The sequence below is a fragment of the Vulpes lagopus genome, chromosome 6 (assembly GCF_018345385.1).
Source record: "Vulpes lagopus strain Blue_001 chromosome 6, ASM1834538v1, whole genome shotgun sequence".
Classification (NCBI taxonomy): Eukaryota; Metazoa; Chordata; class Mammalia; order Carnivora; family Canidae; genus Vulpes; species Vulpes lagopus.
Window position 1 is genome coordinate 113,354,134 of NC_054829.1, and position 18,697 is coordinate 113,372,830.

General features: G+C 38.8%; 1 protein-coding gene across 2 annotated transcripts in view; it reads left to right on the plus strand.

Annotated features, from left to right (window-relative positions):
- The first annotated feature begins 938 nt into the window (after positions 1 to 938).
- Positions 939 to 18,697, plus strand: part of NDST3 (N-deacetylase and N-sulfotransferase 3) — a 177,098-nt gene continuing 159,339 nt past the window's right edge. For both annotated transcript variants that reach the window (XM_041757650.1, XM_041757652.1), the window contains exons 1-3: positions 939 to 1,020; positions 1,510 to 1,712; positions 13,210 to 14,353. In XM_041757650.1, the coding sequence (XP_041613584.1) occupies positions 13,331 to 14,353 (1,023 nt within the window). In that variant the 5' untranslated portion in view covers positions 939 to 1,020; positions 1,510 to 1,712; positions 13,210 to 13,330. The remainder of the gene's footprint in view (positions 1,021 to 1,509; positions 1,713 to 13,209; positions 14,354 to 18,697) is intronic.

The following is an 18,697-nucleotide window of genomic DNA, read 5'->3' on the forward strand; positions in this document are numbered from 1 at the left end:
AGGCGGAGCGGTGGGGTCCTCCCAGAGGCACAGACTGAGCAGCTGGGACAAAAGGCCACAGGTAGCCCGACAAGTTACCGTTGGAAGACCCACCTCCCCCACTTAGGAAACTCGCACCTATGCTACGTTAATGGATCAAAATAAGATTTTTCGGAAATCATTCGATTGAGGGTCCTAAGCAAACTAAAGTTTTGAAGAAGTGCAACCTGACACCTTGTGGCTCCCCCCCCCCCCCCCCAACAAAACGCCGCTTCAAGTCCTCCACTTGTCCTCAGGGACTGGACGGAACACAGGGCCCCTCGGAAAGCCGGACGACGGGCAGCCGCGGGCTGCGGCCTGGAAGCCGCCCCCACACGCCCCCACACGCCCCCACACGCCGCCGCGTCCCGTCACCAGCCCGAGCAAGGCCAGAGGGGTCGCGGCAAGCGCGCCACCTTCCCGGAGCCGCCTCAGGGACTCGCACCCGCTTCCCAGGCGGCGCGACCAGTCACCCTTGGCGGCCTCCACGCTCTGCGGGCAGCGGCCGTCGGGACCCCCCGCAGGGCGGCGCCCCCACCCCCGCCCGCGCGAGGCGGCCGGACCGAGGCGCCCCCACATCACCCCCGTAGGGCGCCCCCGCCCCACCCCCATCCACCCCACCCCGCCAGGCGGCCGGACCGGAGCGCCCCCACCTCACCCCCGTAGGGCGCCCCCCGCCCCGCCCCGCCCCCACCCACCCCTCGCGAGGCGGCCGGACGGAGGCGCCCCCACCCCGGGGCACGAGCGGGCGCGCGCGGGCCGGGAGCGGGGAGCCGGGCGGCGGCGGCGCGGCCGGGCGGGTCCCGGGGCCGCGGGGCGCGTGGGAGCGAGCGCACGAGCCCCCGAGTCCCCGAGTCCCCGAGCCCCCGGGCGCCCGCCGCGCTCGCCCCGCCGCCGCTGCCAGCCGGGCCCCGCCCGCGCTCCGGCCCGAGTCGCCCCCCGGACCGTCGCGGAGGCCGCGGACCCCGGGAAGGAGGCCCCGGCGGACGGCTGCGGCCCCAGGTAACCGGCGCGGAGGACGGACGGACGGACGCTCCTCGCCCCAGAGCGCCCCCCGCGGCGGGGAGGGCGGCGGGGAGGGCGGCCCCGGAGGCGGCGCTGGGGGGGCGGGGGGCGGGGCTCGCGGGGGTCCTGAAACCGCCGCGCGTGGTTACCTGATTAGCCTTTCCTCTAATGTCTTAAATAAGTTTTTTTTTTAGACAATGGAAAAAAAAAAAAAAAACCAGCCTCCTGGATGACTGCAGGTTTAGAGATCTAATCCCGAAAGTTTTGCGTGGTGTGCGTACTTGCTTATGCATATTTATTAACCGGTTAAGTCTTCAGCTAGTCAGAAAATTGGCATTTAAAATATTCTTTGAGGGACATTACACGTTCGCTGTTGCGTCCAGGCATCGTGTTATTTACCGGCTTAGTTAGCATCTGTCTGCCCGAAGTGGTACCGGCGCCCGTCCCTTGGCGACGGGCCTTGCATGTGACACTCTTGCCCTCTAGCGCCTCGCCAGCTTGGTAGCAGTTTGATGGCTGATATCAGTAAGATGTTACATAACACAAGGGGACTGGGCCAGAACTGGTGCTGCTGCCACTTGTGAAGCCGAAAAGCCTGAGCCTGTGGTGGTGGATGCTGCTGTTTCGGTGCCTCTTAGATCTGCTGAAACTTCCTCAAGCATTTTCCGCGCCTTCGACTTTGATTCCAGGTAAGCGCATCTGTTAATTTACACTCTCCCTGTCATAGCTCGCTCATAAACGTCAGGGCTTTTAGTAAGAGAGAGCAACTTTGTTTTCAATTAATCTACGAATTTCAGGATTGAACAAGTGCCTGGTTTTATTCTTGTAGAAGAAATGGAACGATTTTAATTAGATTCAGTGAGACACAGAAATATTCTGGGGTAATTTTAAAGCTTCTCCTAAATAAAATTGAAGTATCGAGGAGATGATCCCTTATAATTGTTGAAGATCTCCACCAACAAGTTGTGATTATTCTGCAGCAGATTTGTTAAACAGAACACATGTCTTTTGCTTGATGGACTAGAAATTTGTAAGCAACGTTAGAGATTTAGACTATAACTACCCGTCTGTCTATACAATAATGATTCTCAAACAAATCTTTCTATTGTCTTGATGCAATTCATTTTATAGATATTATTTGAGATTACACAGTTCACAAAATTACATGCAACTTGGAAAGAAATATTCAGCCTATGTATTGAATACAGAAGCTTTAAATTAAAGGCAAGTACATGTATCTTCCATTTAATATGTCCACTTTTTCCTCAAAAGAACCAAGTTAACGTTCTTTAAGAGGTTTACCTAGATCATCTTCCAACTAGTTCTTCTAATATCTGGAAACTCTTTAAGCTTCAAACCCATTTAAAGTTGAAATTTAATTCATATTCTTTATAAATACATTGAAGTACAGCAACATATATAATCTGGGAAGAGTTTTAAGGAAATCACTCCTAAGTAATGTAAATAGCTACATCTTCATAGTAGATTAAAATAAAAATCAAATATTGAGATACATGTGAAACTGATCTCCAGCTCTTTTCTTTGTCCTTAGAAAATATCATATTATCAACTATTGAACAATGCTGTTCACCACAGAGCAGAATGATAAGGAGCACAAACTCTCAAACATCTGATAGTCAGCTGAAGGGCATTTTTCCCTTTTTCTTCTACTATAGCTTCCTATTAATATTGTATCTGAGGAGATTTCAAAAATAAATTTGAAAGAGACTCTTGAAAAATAGTACTGAACATGTCAAGAGATTTGCCCTAACAGAAGCTTGCTCTCTCGCTCTTTCTCCAGTTAACACAGTATCTGCTATCTCTCATATTTTTATTGTTTTTCTTTAGGGTCCTAGTGGTGAAATAGAAGGCGTTTCTCTTTGTACAGTAAATACTACTATTAAACTGGTTACATGAGTTAATTTCTTCATAGTTTTTAGAATGAAAGCTTCCTAGGTTTCAGATAAAACAAAACTTCTATATCTTTCTAAACAGATTTGTTATAGTTTACTTCAGTTGAGTTATGGTATACCTTCTCTTTTAGTACATTTTCTTGAGGAAAGTCTTATTTCAGAAGATTACAGCAAGTCTTAATTTGTGGTGTAACTGAAAGGTTTACTGGAAAAAAAAAATAGAATGGGAGAGATAGCCAGGCATTTGAGGTTCATTTTTCTGGACCAGATAGGATATATATTCAGTTCAATACTGAAGAAGTTATTATGAGCTAAAATCTAAATATTCAGTGGTCAACTGGCTTTTCTTTCAATTCAGGGAATCTTATATGACTTCCTTGAAACCTGGTTGAGTCGCAACTGTTCTTTAGTGATTAGTGCCAACTTTTAAACCTAAATATGTATTTGTTGAGGTATATAATATATTCAAAGAAAGCCATATTTAAATACTTTGTGATGTGTATCCACTATAAATCCAGAGAAATAGGATTGTAATAAAAACACTATTCTCAACTAAATGAATGTCTTGGATTTATAATTGCTTAACAGGTTAGACAATAGGAAAAAACAGTGGAAGTTTGTTTTTCCTGTCCTGTGGCTTTGAAGATAAGCATTCACATGGACATGCATGAATTCTAAACACCTGTCCAGATTAGAGGATGCTACTGGGCCACAAAAGTAACAGCTTACAATAATAATGATAATTGGCCTGAACAGTGCTCAAAATTGTTTTATAACTGATTTTTTTCTTACAGTACACAATAGTTGTAGAAAACCAATTGGGTTTTTTGTCTGTTGTTTGTTTTTATAAAAACTATATTCTTAGGTTCTCGGATGTCACAGTGACCTTCGTGTTACTCTAAACATTTTTCATCAATTGTATGTAAGTTTCATAACTAGAGAAACATTTGGGGTTTTCTACAATTAATGTGTATAACAGATTATTTCACAAAAATTTCCACAAATTACTGAGGACTATAACTCTTGATTATCTGTTGCTAAACTGCATCTCAGTGATGGGTATCATTTTACATACACTTCATTTTTAATTCTTTTCTTTGGTTACAATATTTGAGAATAACATGAAGTTAGATATGAATTTTAGACCTGGTTCTGTCATGAGAGATGTACTCTTGGACAACTCCCTTGCTAGCTCTGGGCCTTCCTTGGTCCCTTCCCTGGAAAATGACAATCTCAGCGATCCTTTCTTATCTTCTTTGTTGTTCAGCATTGTAGAAATTGTTCTGAAAGATAGGACAAATAGACATGAAAACAGGGAATAATATAAAACTTGTTGATTGGTACTGTTTTCTAGATACTTGGGAATAGATGCAAAAGTTTTTATTTTTTTTTAATATTTTATTTATTTATGCATGAGAGACACATATAGAGAGAGACAGAGACACAGGCAGAGGGAGAAGCAGGCTCCATGCAGGGAGCCCGACGCAGGACTTGATCCCGGGTCTCCAGGATCCCACCCTGGGCCGAAGGCAGCACTAAACCACTGAGCCACCGGGGGCTGCCCACATGCAAAAGTTTTTAAAATAAAAGTTAACACTCATAGAGTTACTTTGTACCAGGCACTGTTCTAAGTGCTCATATATTAATTTTTAGCTCACATAATCTTCAAAAAGATTATTTGAGGTAGTTGCTTTAATTATTTCCATTGGACAATTGAGGAAACTGAGGCAATGAGAGGCTACTTACCTTTCTAAGATCATATACTTCTAAGTGGTAAAGATGGGATTCAGTTTGAGTCTGGCTCCCAATGCACATGCCTTTAACCACCATATTACATTGTGTCTTTCTCGGTTTTCAAGTATTTGTGCTTGATACGCCTCTTGGTACAACAGAGGCAATGCACATACCACTTCAGTCGTTTCCATCATTTCCATCCTTATGTACTTCTACATACGAAATGATCATTTATTCATTCAAGAGATATTTACTCATCACCTAGAATCAGGTCAGGCTTATACCAGTGCCCAAGACCGTTATCTGTGCTGCCTTCCCTAAGGAAGTATATACAGTCTAGTTTAGGTGATTTCTTTCTTCTCTCATGATATCCCGATTGGATTGACTGTCACTTGTTCAAAAAGATGCCTAAGGTAACAGAGGAAGAATTTGTCTAACTTCTTTGTTGATGTATTCATAGGATAGAGAGTAATCAAACCAAGACCTCAGACTTCCTAGGACTCCCTATCATATTTCTTCATTGCTCCTCTCTGCTCATTTTACATAATCCTCTCTGCAGATTGGCTGCCTCTGCTTCTCTGATTCATATAACCTGCCCTAAAACATTAGCCAAACACTGATCTGAAATTTCACTTATGGTATAGGCAAACAGAGAGAGATTAGGTTAATACTGTTGTTCCCATGACTCTGAAGAAGAATAAAAAATGACACAGGTCATGTTAGATCCCGAAAGCTGCACTGGCAGTAGTCACATGTCCTGCTATTAGGCATACATGATGCGTACATACGTTGTAGCTCAATTTAAGGGGATTTGGGAGACATTTCCTCCTTTAAATCACACAGGCAGAATAAACAAAGCAGTAGTAGAGTAGTTTTCTTGTCTTGCCTCACTGGGTGACATAACACTGAGAGAGGTGGGGAGGGGGGAGGATTGTTTCCTTGATAATTTCTAAATATAAAGAAGGAGAGAAAATTGCAATAGAAATTGGATGTATCAAACAAAGCCAGCGCCCCCAAGTGCAGCTATTTGCCCATCCATCCTAAAGAAAACCACTGTTCTAGAGACAATATATTCTTGGTCATACTCCACGCAAATCAGCATCTGACTTGCCTACCACAGCAAGGTTCAATTAACATGACACAATTTCACACATTTCTTCCCAAAGAAGAGCATGTTCGTTGTCAATTTTTAATACTACTAAATTACTTTTAGCAAATTCATGTAATGTATTTGAAGCCTCCCAATGCATTTTCAACACTATAAAATAAAGTTAATTTTGTGAAAGGGGAATGTTGTCAAGATCTTTTAAATATCTTTCATTTATGTTAGAACCTGAAGTTCTTTAGTTATTAATACTCATTTTCCAGATGGCAATCTTTTTTTCAACATTTCTTGTACTGCCAACTTCAACGTGATTCTATTTCATTTAGAAATTGATTTTTACTTTGGGATGATGGTGGGTGTTAGTGGAAGAGAAAAGATAGGTTACAGTGACAAGTAGGTGCTTCCCCTTACAGATATTGCCATATTTTACAAAATGAATATTTGTATATATTAAGTTCTTTACTATGTATATGGAATGGTTTATGATTCCAAAATATAATTTCTCTTCTGCCTTTTGTTAGTGGTATATAATTAAATAATGGCTAATGCTCCCTTGGTGGAAAACAGATGTTTTCCTTTTTGAAAACATAGATGGATTACAAAACAACTCTAGGCATGCCAAATTCTGAAAAATATCAGAATGGGATAAATAGGCATTTGAGTAAGATTCAGTGAAAGGTACATTCTGGATGTGCCTCACTGTGTCTGTGGTCAAGGTGGTCATTGCCATTCACAGTGTTTATATTATCACCCTCACTATTATTTGAGGCCAGTGTGACTAGTGGAGATATCCATTTTCAGAAGATGGTCTGACTTAATGACTGTCCTAGTTTGTGAAGACAGCTGCTATTTGCAAAATTTAGTACAGGCTCTCTTTTCACTCATTTAACAATATTCAGTGGGATGTTCTTAGTTCAAGCACTGTATTGATATCAAGAATATAGAGGTGAACAAGGCAGGTACTTACAGATGCTTCCCATCACAGAAATATTACACAGAAAACCACATGACTAATTATAACTATGGAATGTGCTGCAGAGGTAAAGTAGATGGTGATGTGAGAGTGTATAAAAAGAGAGACCCAACAGATCTGGGGAATCAAAGGAGGCTTTTGTGAGGCAGGAACCTTTATGCTTAGAGCTGTAGGATTTAGAGGATGAAGACAGATGAAGAAATGGGAGAAAACTTCCAGAGAAAATTTGGAAGTCCTTCCAAAGAGGACAGCATTTGAGGAGACCCTGAGTCAGAAAAGAGGTTATTGCTTTTGGGGAACAGAAAAAGAACTCATTTGCCTGGAACTTAAAGGGGAGCACACCATTGAATCAGGCCTGAGATGTAAGAGTGAGAAGCATTCCTCACAGTGAATCTTGTAGGGCCTGTATAGGAATTTGCATTTTAATGAGTAAGTGAAATAGGCAGCCATTGATATGTTTTCTGCTGGGAAGAAACAATCTGATTTGCACTTTGATGCTGGACTGAGAAAAGTAGAAAAGGAGCCCAGAGTGTTTATGATGAAGCTAATTTTTGCAATAGTTCAAGTGAGAGGGATGTTGCCTAGGAAAGAGCAGTGTGCTGAACAGGGGAGGTGAGTTTTGGGAAATGGAAATGAGAGGACTTGGGTTTATTTAAATAAGCACAAGTGAGGAAAAAGAAGGTGTCAAGGATGAACCACTATATGGGCGTGGGAAGATGAAGAGTTTTACAAAATAGACCATACATTCCATTTAAGACAGGTTGAGTTTTCTTGTGATATGAATCCAGTGGAGCTCAACATTAGCTGGCATATAAGAACACACAGTTACTGTGAGTTGTTGTTGTTATTATATCAAGTTGATAGTTCAATTTGCAATCCTAGAGCTCAGAGGAAGGAGGTTGGACTTACAAATAGACATTTGGAATTTACTGAAGCATAGATGGTAGTGAAAGCCAGTGAGTGTGTGATCTGATCTAGGGTAATGGGGAGGAATGAGAAGAAGCCCAGGGATGGACATGATGCTGGATTATGCCTCTGATTGAGTCTTTTCCTCTGGTCTGACTTTAACTTCCTGCATCAAAGGTGGAGTTCCTTCACTTCCCACAACTCTGCTTACACTGGAATGCTTGTACCTGTCCCTTTAAAACTCTTAGTGAATTTTTATTGGCCGTCTTCAGGATATTTCCCATTTCCTATGTTGGTTATATCATCTTCATCATTATCATCATGTCAGGTAACGTATAGTATATACATTCTATGTGCCACTTTCTAAGAGCTCTTTATAGTTTATCTCATAATCCTCATTAAAACCCTATTAATAAGTACCACAAGTATCGCCCATTTTCATATGCAGAAACTGCAGCATCTAAAGATAATAGCTACCAACATGTTCCTAGCATGAAAAGTGTGTGTTGCAGTTGCTGCCTTGGGTGCGTGGTGTCTTCACTGCAGGCTGTCGAGTTCCAATTTCATTTCAACCACTATGAGCTGTGGTATCTTGGGCAGGCTACTGCTTTTAAAAGGCCCAATACCATGATGGCATGTCAAAAGTGTTTGCTAATTTATGTGTGTTGCTCTTGTTGTTACTCTACCTTCCCATATGATGTTACCTCCTTCACTGTGCCTTCTAGGAAATCCTGATGAAGTGGTGACGTTTATAACCATCCCAACCTTGCACCTTACCTGTATCTACTCTGACTGTTCCCAAATACCTACATGGTTTATTGACTTTATAATTTAATTTGCACTTCCTTGGTCGTTCAGCATATCCCTCATCATAGGTATCCAAATGTAAGCACAGCCGTCAGCTCTATACTTATAGTAAAGATAGTTGTGTCCTTGGAACTCTGTGATATGCAGGCCAGTGTATCTGTTTGTCAGTCATTCAGAGAACCTAGCAGACCATGCAAAGTCTGTAATTTTCAATGTATATTTGTGAGAGCACTTCAAGAATATAATCATCACTATACCCAAGTGTTTGCCTGTTGCTCTTGTTGGCCTTTAAAAATGTTTTTATCCTGTTTCTTGTCTGAAAGTTTCCTGGGAATGACACAAACTCTATACCCTTGGAAACTTCAATCTAACAAGAAAGAGACATTAAACAAATCATGTTGCTAATAATATTTAGTAAGAGTTGTGATAAAAGCCTGAAATAAAATGTAATTATAATTAGATTACAACATGATCTAAAGGGGGAGGAGTAGACTTGGTCAGAAAAGGCTTTCTTGAGGAATTAAGTATGTGTAGCATATCCAGATTTGCCAATGACCCATTTATTTCAAATGTTTCCTTGCCTTTTTATTTGTCAACCTCCAGCTATTTTACAGAACATTGTCATTTTGCTATCTCCTTCTGCATCATTCAGTCACCTATCTGAAACTTAGATGAACATCATTAGCTCAAGCCAATTTCCACTCTAAGCTAGCGTGTTTCTATCACTGGCACTTTTATTCTTCTAGCCCCCAAGCCTGCCTAGTCCCTCAACCATATCAATAATCACTTCCTTTTTGTTTTTCTCCTGTATCTCCATTTTCATTCTCCCTAATAACCACCTTAGTCTGGACTCACACCATTCCCCACCTGGATTGTGAAGCAGCCCCTTAGCTGGGACGGTCCTGATTCCACCTGTACAATGTAGCATATACTTTCTCTGTTCATATGACTGCTCTTTGTCCAATCTGGATGCCTCTGCTGCCCTAATAATCTGTAAACATGATTTTTATTGTCTCTCTTCTATTTGGATTCATCTAGTGCTATTTCCAAGTCTATACTTTTGTGCTTCACAATCACTTCCAAGGACATTCATTAATCTGCAGGACTCCTTGAATGAAATATCATTTCCATTTTCAACCCAACACATAGTATCATTTTAGTCTCCCTCTCAGATAAACATACTGTAACCATTTCATTTCTTTAACCTTGCCAGGTATTTTTGCCAACACTTTCATCCCACTCTCATATCCAAATCTTTCCCATTGTCTCATGTCCCCATCAAGCACCATGTCTCTTAGAAACTGTTTCCCTAAATTTCATTAACCTTTTATTCATTGTTAATCTTTGTTTTGAAACTTGTGACAAACATAGTCTGTACCACATAAACCACTATTACGTACAACATAGTGTTGGCTGTTGTTTCACAAGTCATTTCCCCCAACAGAGATCATGCTTCTGCAAGCAAGGATCACTCTTAATATTACTTCTGTGATGTCCTCTGCACCTGATGTAGCACTTACCCCAAACTGGGTATTCAACACAACACCTGATGACAGATCCCAGAATAATTAATTGATAGGTATCTTTGTGGGTGAACATTTAATATCTACCATGGTGGCTTCTTTTATCCTATGTTAGTATGGTATGATTATATTTTCCTAGTATTAAGTAAAACAGAGACATTAAATCCAGCTAATGTATAGGTAATTATAATCATATTAACAGTGATATGTAACCTCAAAAATAAGTTATGACATTAGAATAAAGTGGAAGTGTCAAATTAACTTGTAAGGTTAATATGCCATTGTAATTTACTAATTCCACTAGTAGTCATTGGGTGCTTACTGTATGCCTGGCACTAGGGACTTAATGATAGAGGGCTTCTCTCTAGCCTCTTAGAATTTACAGTTAGATAAGAGAGACTGACCAACTGATCTTAAAATCTTACCTACAATAGTGTCATGAATTACAAAGAAGATATCATTTCTACAGTGACCATGTGTAACTGTTGGTCTTACCAACTTTAGAAGGTTAGCTCCATCTGAGAAGTTTTCACCAGGGAACTGTGTAGAGGAGCTTCATTCTCCACATGTACCTGTCTTCCTAGTCATCCCCGCCAGTGAAGGGCTTGGGAGAAGTTGCTATAGTGCCATCCCATGCAGAAGGAGTGACTGCATCAGTTCAGTCCATTCTGACATTTTTGGAGCTAATAGACATACAGAGAATGGGAAGGAGTTGGTGGTGGATGAGGTTGCACTAAGAATATTAACTTTTGAGAATCTATACCAGAGACTAAATTTGGCTACAGAGAAGTGTGCTGTCAAAAGAAGGTTTGAAGAAAACCTAAGGAATCTTAATGTATCCATTTAAATGTCTTCGACCAAATCCTACCCTCAGAGATATACGCTGGAATTCCCTTGGCTTCAGGAGGAAAATTGAAGAGTTTAATAGAAAAGAGAGGACTTTCAGTATTTCATACCTGCTAATGGAGAGGGTAGCTAATATCCATCCTAAATAGTGAGAGCAAGTACTCCTCACCACTTTGCCCCATCACAAATAAGATTGAGTTACAGTGCCTTTCATTTCTGACAATATGAACAAACCATGAAACACTGCTCTCTGAAATGCAAAATGTGGTAATACATTTTGTATCCAGTCAAAACACTTCACTGCTAAAATTGAGACAGACATAGAAAGATATGATATTTTATATCCTGCCATTATACTCCAGAATATTATATTATTCATAAACATGTACATAACTTTTAAAGTGCAATTACCTTTCAAAATGAAATAACTACAATTACAATGGAAATTCTCAGTTGTCCCAGTAATTTTGATTTGCTTAAATAACACCTACATCTATGCTAGATTGTTTAAAAGAGTAGAATGTTACCATTTATGTTAGACTTATTTTCAAGGATGCCAGGTCACTTGATGCCTTTTCACTTGACAGGGTGGTGGTATACCACAGACCCCCATGCCATACTAAGTTCTCTTCCTCCTTTCTTTGCAGTGTCCCTCAGACTTGTCACTTCCCACATTCTCCCTGACCTATGATCACTAACAGTTTATAATTAGATTGTGAGAAATCAGCCTGCACTGGCTTGCCAGCCTTGATTCTTTTAATGGTGCTCTAGGCTATCTTCCACGTTATTGATTAGTTCATTTTCCTGAAAAATCTCACCCTTACCACATTATTCCCTAAATCAGGAAAGTATAATGGCTCCCTATTGGTTTTCTCAACCATGAACTTCTACGCTATCAAATCTCTCCATAATCTAAGGTACCCATACTTTGTAAAATTTATGTTTAGGATATTTCATACCCTTGCTTTCCATTCTTCATCAGAGTGTTCCTTGCCCAATATTGTGCTCACTCCTGCCTCTATAAATTCCCTCTATCTCATATGCCTACTTACACTCCCTCATCCTTAAAGGCTCTTCCCAAATCCTGCATCCCCCTGGGACATTGCAGGCTTCCCCATTTGCCATGGTCTCTTATCTCATCTCATGAGAGTCATTTATCTCTAATCAACAACGATTTATTATTGTCATGCTAGTCACTGTCTCTACTTCATAATATTGGACCCCTTAAATATATTCACTCTGTTGACCATTTACATTCTTTTTTTAAAAAATAGAAGATAGTTACCTCATAAATATTGATGAATGAATGACATAGATGCCCTATGTTTGAATGAATAATTATAATATATAATTTACAGGGAAAATGTCCTATTCATGAGTATCCTATTCTGTAAATATACTGCAATTGTACACCAGAATGTATTGTTTGTAAAGATAAACATGTTATTCAAAATATTGTTCATTGCTTATTTCACAGATGAATATCACAGAATTTTAGGTGAAGATCACCAGAATGTTCTTGGTGATTTATTCTAACCTTATCATTTTACTTAGAAGGTCCTAAGGCCAAAGTGACACAATTAGTGAGAGGCAGTGGTGCAGTGAACCCTTTCAGTCTGCCTTGTGGACAATAAGGTGATCTTTCTTAATTTTTTTATACTCCAATTTTTTATACTTCATTTTTCCATACTCCTGAAAAGTGCCAGGACTTTAAGACTCTAATAAACTTCTGCTCTAAGAAGCACTCGAGTTTCTTTCTTATTGTTTTTTAAAAGCTACTAATTTTTTCTAAGATTAGTAAAACTTGAAAGAGATTTGAAATTACAGCATGACAAGGTGTTTCATGAAGTTTGTTATTGTTATTGGTTTTAAAAGACACTTTTATAGTACTTTTTCATGTAATTACTGAGCTCTTTTCCAAAAAGCAGAAACTAGTGTCTTAACTATAGCACCTAATGAAATATGTCCAAACTTTCATGAATTTTCAGTATATGTAGTTAAACACATATGTATCATGTATGCCTTACATGACGTGGCAGTGTATGGCTCAGGTGACCTCTCTGTGTGGTCTTAGGTCTGTGGTATCTATAGAGTTTGATGCAAAGCTCAGTAAATAACAGGAAATTTCTTGTTAGCCCAATGTATTTTCCAAATGAAGGACAGAGAGCCTCTATTAAATGGAGCCCTCTTCCCGTTTCTATCACCCCCATGTCCTCATCCAGATCTGGGAAGAGGAAACAGAGGTTTTCTTACAGACCATACACCAGTTCATCTGTCTAACAGGTTGCCACTTGTGCCAGTCAGCAGGAAAAAGCTTGCTCACTTTAATGCCACAGAATGAATGTTTGATATTCTGTTCTATTTCATTCTACTTTTCAGACTGTATTTTCTGTGAGCCCTGATCAAGTGACACAAATGCGCTGCAATGGTGACATAAACTATTGACTGAGACTGGACAAGTAGCTGAACCCCGTCTTTTCTTTTCTTCTTCTTTTTTTTTATGGTGCTTCTATTGGAACAGTCTGAGGAAAGTATATACAACATGAGTTTTATCATGAAGCTTCACAGACACTTTCAAAGGACGGTTATTCTGCTTGCCACATTTTGTATGGTGAGCATTATTATTTCTGCCTACTACCTATACAGTGGCTACAAACAAGAAAATGAACCCTCTGAGATGATGTCAGAAGTGGACTGTGGGGACTTCCAACACCTACCATACAGACTTATGGAAGTCAAGACAATGAAGCTTTCTGACACTTCAAGGACAGACCCCACAGTTCTGGTGTTTGTGGAGAGCCAATACTCATCGCTTGGTCAAGACATAATTATGATTCTAGAATCCAGCAGATTCCAGTATCACATTGAAATTGCTCCTGGAAAGGGGGATCTCCCAGCACTTATAGAAAAAACTAAAGGCAAATATATTCTCATTATTTATGAGAATATATTAAAGTATATAAATATGGACTCTTGGAACCGAAGCCTTTTAGATAAATACTGTGTGGAATATGGTGTGGGTATCATTGGATTCCACAAAACTAGTGAGAAGAGTCTACAGAGCTTTCAGTTGAAAGGTTTCCCTTTTTCCATATATGGAAACCTTGCAGTAAAAGATTGTTGTATTAATCCTCATTCTCCATTGCTTCATGTGACCAAATCTTCCAAGCTTGAAAAAGGTTCTTTACCTGGAACTGACTGGACAGTTTTCCAGATTAATCACTCAGCCTACCAACCAGTAATATTCGCCAAAGTAAAGACCCCAGAGAACCTTTCTCCTCCCATCTTTAAAGGTGCTTTTTATGCCACTGTCATACACGACTTGGGGCTTCATGATGGAATTCAAAGAGTTTTTTTTGGCAACAACTTAAACTTTTGGTTGCACAAGCTCATCTTCATAGATGCTGTTTCCTTCTTGTCAGGAAAGAGGCTGACACTGTCCTTGGACAGGTACATTCTTGTGGATATTGATGATATTTTTGTGGGAAAGGAAGGAACAAGAATGAACACCAATGATGTTAAGGTAAGGCCCTTTTTATCTCGAAGTTTCAAAGTTTAGGTCATCTCTCTGTAGGTTTACTAGGTATGTCAGTTTTTCTCGGGCTGAGGGATTTCCTGGGACATGGGATATTCATTTTATTTGGAAAGTCTTAGGTAAACTGGGATGAGTTGGCTATTCTCAGCTATATTTGAGATATTGGGCTATTTCTCACTGAATCAAGGAAAAATGACTACTAAAAGATTGAGCGTGGCAGGATCCTGATTTTGCTATCTATATATAAAGCTATAGAGTAGAAGCCATCTTGTTTAATTAACTTTCCAGAAACTATCTACCTTAGAAAACTACTACTAATCTAAGACTTTCGTTCATTTAAATATGAAATCAAAGTGAATTTGTTTTAATGAAAATAAATACTCCCACAAATTTTCAAGAATTAAAGATCTCATAAGTAGCAAGTTCAGATATTTTTGTAAGTCAAATGTGCAACTCACTTTCTCTCATATTTTTGAAACTCTGAAAATCAGCACTACTAAATATGGAAAGCTATGAATATATAGAAGCATACTTATTCATACACAAACATAAGGATTTAAATTAAGTTTCAGAATTCATTGAACACTTCTGGGACGTATATGAAGTCCATCATGCTGCATTTAAATGGTACTAGTTTCTTATTATATAAAACTGTTGCCCTATTGAAAACAATTATTTGAGGATAGTTGACTTTGTGAATGAATTGTGTTATATAAACAACTGGTTGTTATAATATTAATGAAATTTAAAATTAAAATGATCTACATTTATCTTACTTTCCATTCAAAATACGATAGGATTCTATCTTTCTTATACTATGGATTGATTTCTCATAAAAGTGAAAGGAGAGATCTTGATACATATTTTTTATTCTGTGCATCTTTGACCTTTTAGTAAAATACAAAGATGGAAAAAAATATTGAAAACTGCATTCTTTTCTGTAAAGACTAAGCATCAAGCAAATAATAGTAATGTTCATCACACTAGTTAATGTGCTAAGAATACCAGAAAGACCATTAAATGTTACCGTAAAAGAGTATAAAAACTGAAAAAAAAAAAGACCCCCATATTTTTGACAATATTATGGACTCCTCTTTTTAACTCAACAAAAATTAACATAGAAGTTGTGCTTAAGTTTTCATTAAGTTTTATGAAATATACTTGAAAATTGTAGCTACATTAAAACCAAGTTAGTAGCTTAAACATTATGCACTTGAAGATTACAAACAGTATATAATTCTCTTCCAATTTTTTTTCATTTCAAAATATTATGATAAAATTGGTTTTTAAGGTTTGATTTCTGAAGTATAATTCTTTAAAACTGGCAAAATATTTTGTTATGCCATTTTAAAATGTGCTAGATAAATCTCTGAGTTTTATATGCAAAGCCCTACTACATCCTCCTCTAAAATTATACAAAATATAAAATGTCTTCAGTGCTCTTAAGGTTAAACCATTTTTAAGGGGTATAAAAAATTAAACACATTACAGTTGAGCACAATTAATAAGAATTCAACATGTGTAAAATATTTAATGAATTGCCCATTTTGATGGGAATATAGTTTCTAACCAATCTTAAGGCTTAAAAGAAAGTATATTTTGAATTTTTTGAGCTTTTAAACTACTTCTACATTGTATCTGTGATTGTGTCTCGAAACACTAATTCATTGTATGCAGTTGCCCTGAGAGTTTAAACACTTTGTCTCCTTTTCTTTTTTCTTTCTTCCTTTCTTTCTCCTTTCTTTTTCTTTCTTTCTTCTTTATTTCTTTTCTTTCTTTCTTTCTTTCTTTCTTCTTTCTTTCTTTCTTTCTTTCTTTCTTTCTTTCTTTCTTTCTTTCTTTCTTTCTCTTTGATTCATTCTGTAACTAGTTATTAAGCATGTACTATACGTGAAGTATTTTTGGCAGTATGTAGATGGAATCTTAAGCCTCATCCCTTTAGAAGAGAGGGTGGGGAAAGTATAGTAAAAGAAGCCCAGAAAGCACATAGTTGATGACTGCGCTGAGCACTTACCTACCTACTCAGTAACTGTTTTGGCCACATCCCATGCCTGGCACAGAGGCAGGCACTAGGGATGCAAAAGTAAATAAAGCATGGGTTCTTTCTTAAGAGTTTACTGTCTTGGTAGGGGCTGCTGTTTAATAGATAGATAGTTTGCTATGTGGTAAATATAGCAGTAAAGGTGTCTACATGGTTTTATGTAAGTAATGTCATTGGAAACACTGTACTGTGTGCCCTGTACCTGAAACCATTAAGTTCTATTAAGCAGGACAGATTTTGAAGGCAAGGCTGGAGCAATGTGATGATTTGGGAGGTTGTAGCAGTGATATTTCAGACAAAAGGAAATTTCTTAAAACCAGGAAATGATAAGAATGGAGAAGAAAGGACCAATTTAAGAACTATTTAGGAGGTAAAATTGAACAACTTACTAACTGGATCAGTGGAAGTGAAAGAATATAATCAAGGAAACATTAAGATGTTTGGCATAGGTGAATAATAGTTCATTATTCCAACAACAAAGAAAGAGGAGAGAGGGGCACCTAGGTGGCACAGTTGATTAAGCATCCAGCTCTTGGTTTCAGCTCAGGTCATGATCTCAGGCTGGTGAGATCAAGCCCTGCATCAGGCTCCACACTCAATGTGGAGTCTGCTTGAGATTCTCTCTCTCTCTCTCTCTTTCAAATAAATAAATAAATCTTAAAAAAAAAAAGAGAGAGAGCAAGAAGACCCTAGTGAAGGTAATTAGAGGCCATATTAAAAATGCTAAACTATTGAAGGGCATCTGGGTCATACAGGTACAGATGTTTAACAGGTAGTTGGCTCACCATAGAAGTCTGGATAGCAAGTATAGTTTTTGTTAGAAGTTACTGTTCTATCGAAGGCATGGTTCAAAGCATGAAAGTATGTAAGATCAGCTAGGAAAAGGGTTTATAGAATGATAAGGGAAAAAGACTGAGTGTAGAATGTTAAGGAAGTCATCTTTCAGAAAACAAGTAGAGAGAGATGATCTCATTGATAAGAGTCAAAAAGATCAGTGTCAGAGACTAAGAAGTTGTGATGTTATACAGCAGTCCCCCCTTATTTGTGGTTTTGTTTTCCATAGTTTCAGATACCAGAAGTCAACCATGGTCAGGAAGCAGATGATTCTCCTGACATACAGTCATGAGGTCGATAGTAGCCTAACACTATATCACAATGCCTCTGTCATTCACCCCACTTCATCTCATCATTAGGCATTTTGTCATCTCACATCATCACAAGAAGGGTGAGTACAGTACAAGATGTTTAGAGAGAGAGACCACATTCACATAACTTCTTTATTACAGTATATTATAATTATTATTGTTGTTCATTTTTTCCTGTTCCTAATTTATAAGCTAAATTTTATCATAGGGATGTATGCATTAAAAAATGTAGGGCTTGGTACAGTCTGCAAGCTTAGGCATCCACTGTTGGTTTTGGAACATTTTCCCTATGAGTAAGGGGGGACTACTGTTTAAGTCTTGGGAATAAAGACTGTTGCAGAGGGTGTGATCAACAGTATAAAATCCAGCAGCACAGTCCACTGAGGTAAGGACTGGCGAGTCTCTTTTGATAAAAGGTGAAGGTCATTGGAGACTCATAAACTCTAGGGGAATATTGAGCCATCGAGGCAGAGGCATAGTTGTAATAAGTTCAGGAGTAAATTAAAGAGTTAGTACATGGAGAAGAGGTGTGTGGAGTACTCAGTGAAGAAAGTTTGATGTGAAGGAGAGAAGAGAAATCAGCTGGAGGGTGATTGGGAGTTAGGGTGACCAACCATTCATTCTGGTTTCCCTGGAATGAGAGCATTCAGTGATAAAACTGGAATCCCAGGCAAACCAGAGCAATAATAGGACTTCCTAACTAACTGGGGTAAGGGAGACCTTACCTTATCTTACCTTTTTTCCTAGGAGGAGAGATTAAATAAAGAGCATGTGATCTAAGAGAAGGTCATGGATATGGTAATGAAAAATACATAATTAATAGAAATATTTTTAATCAAGTTCTTTTATTTAATTATTAACACTTATGAATAATAGTATATTTTCTCTATTTAAACTATCAGGAAAATTGAAAAGAATGTGAGAAAATTGAAGGTAACATAGAATGTTTCTTGGAAAACTAGAAGGATGGTGCATAGCACATAAGTTTTACTTATTATACTAATCATTGCAAAAGTGTAAATTTTTCCTTATGTGGAACCAAAAAAATGTGTTTCCTTATTTAATTGGAAAATTAGAATTAGCAATGCAATAACAGTTTTACTTATTTAGCTGCTGAATTACATGAGCACATTTGAAAGAGCCTCA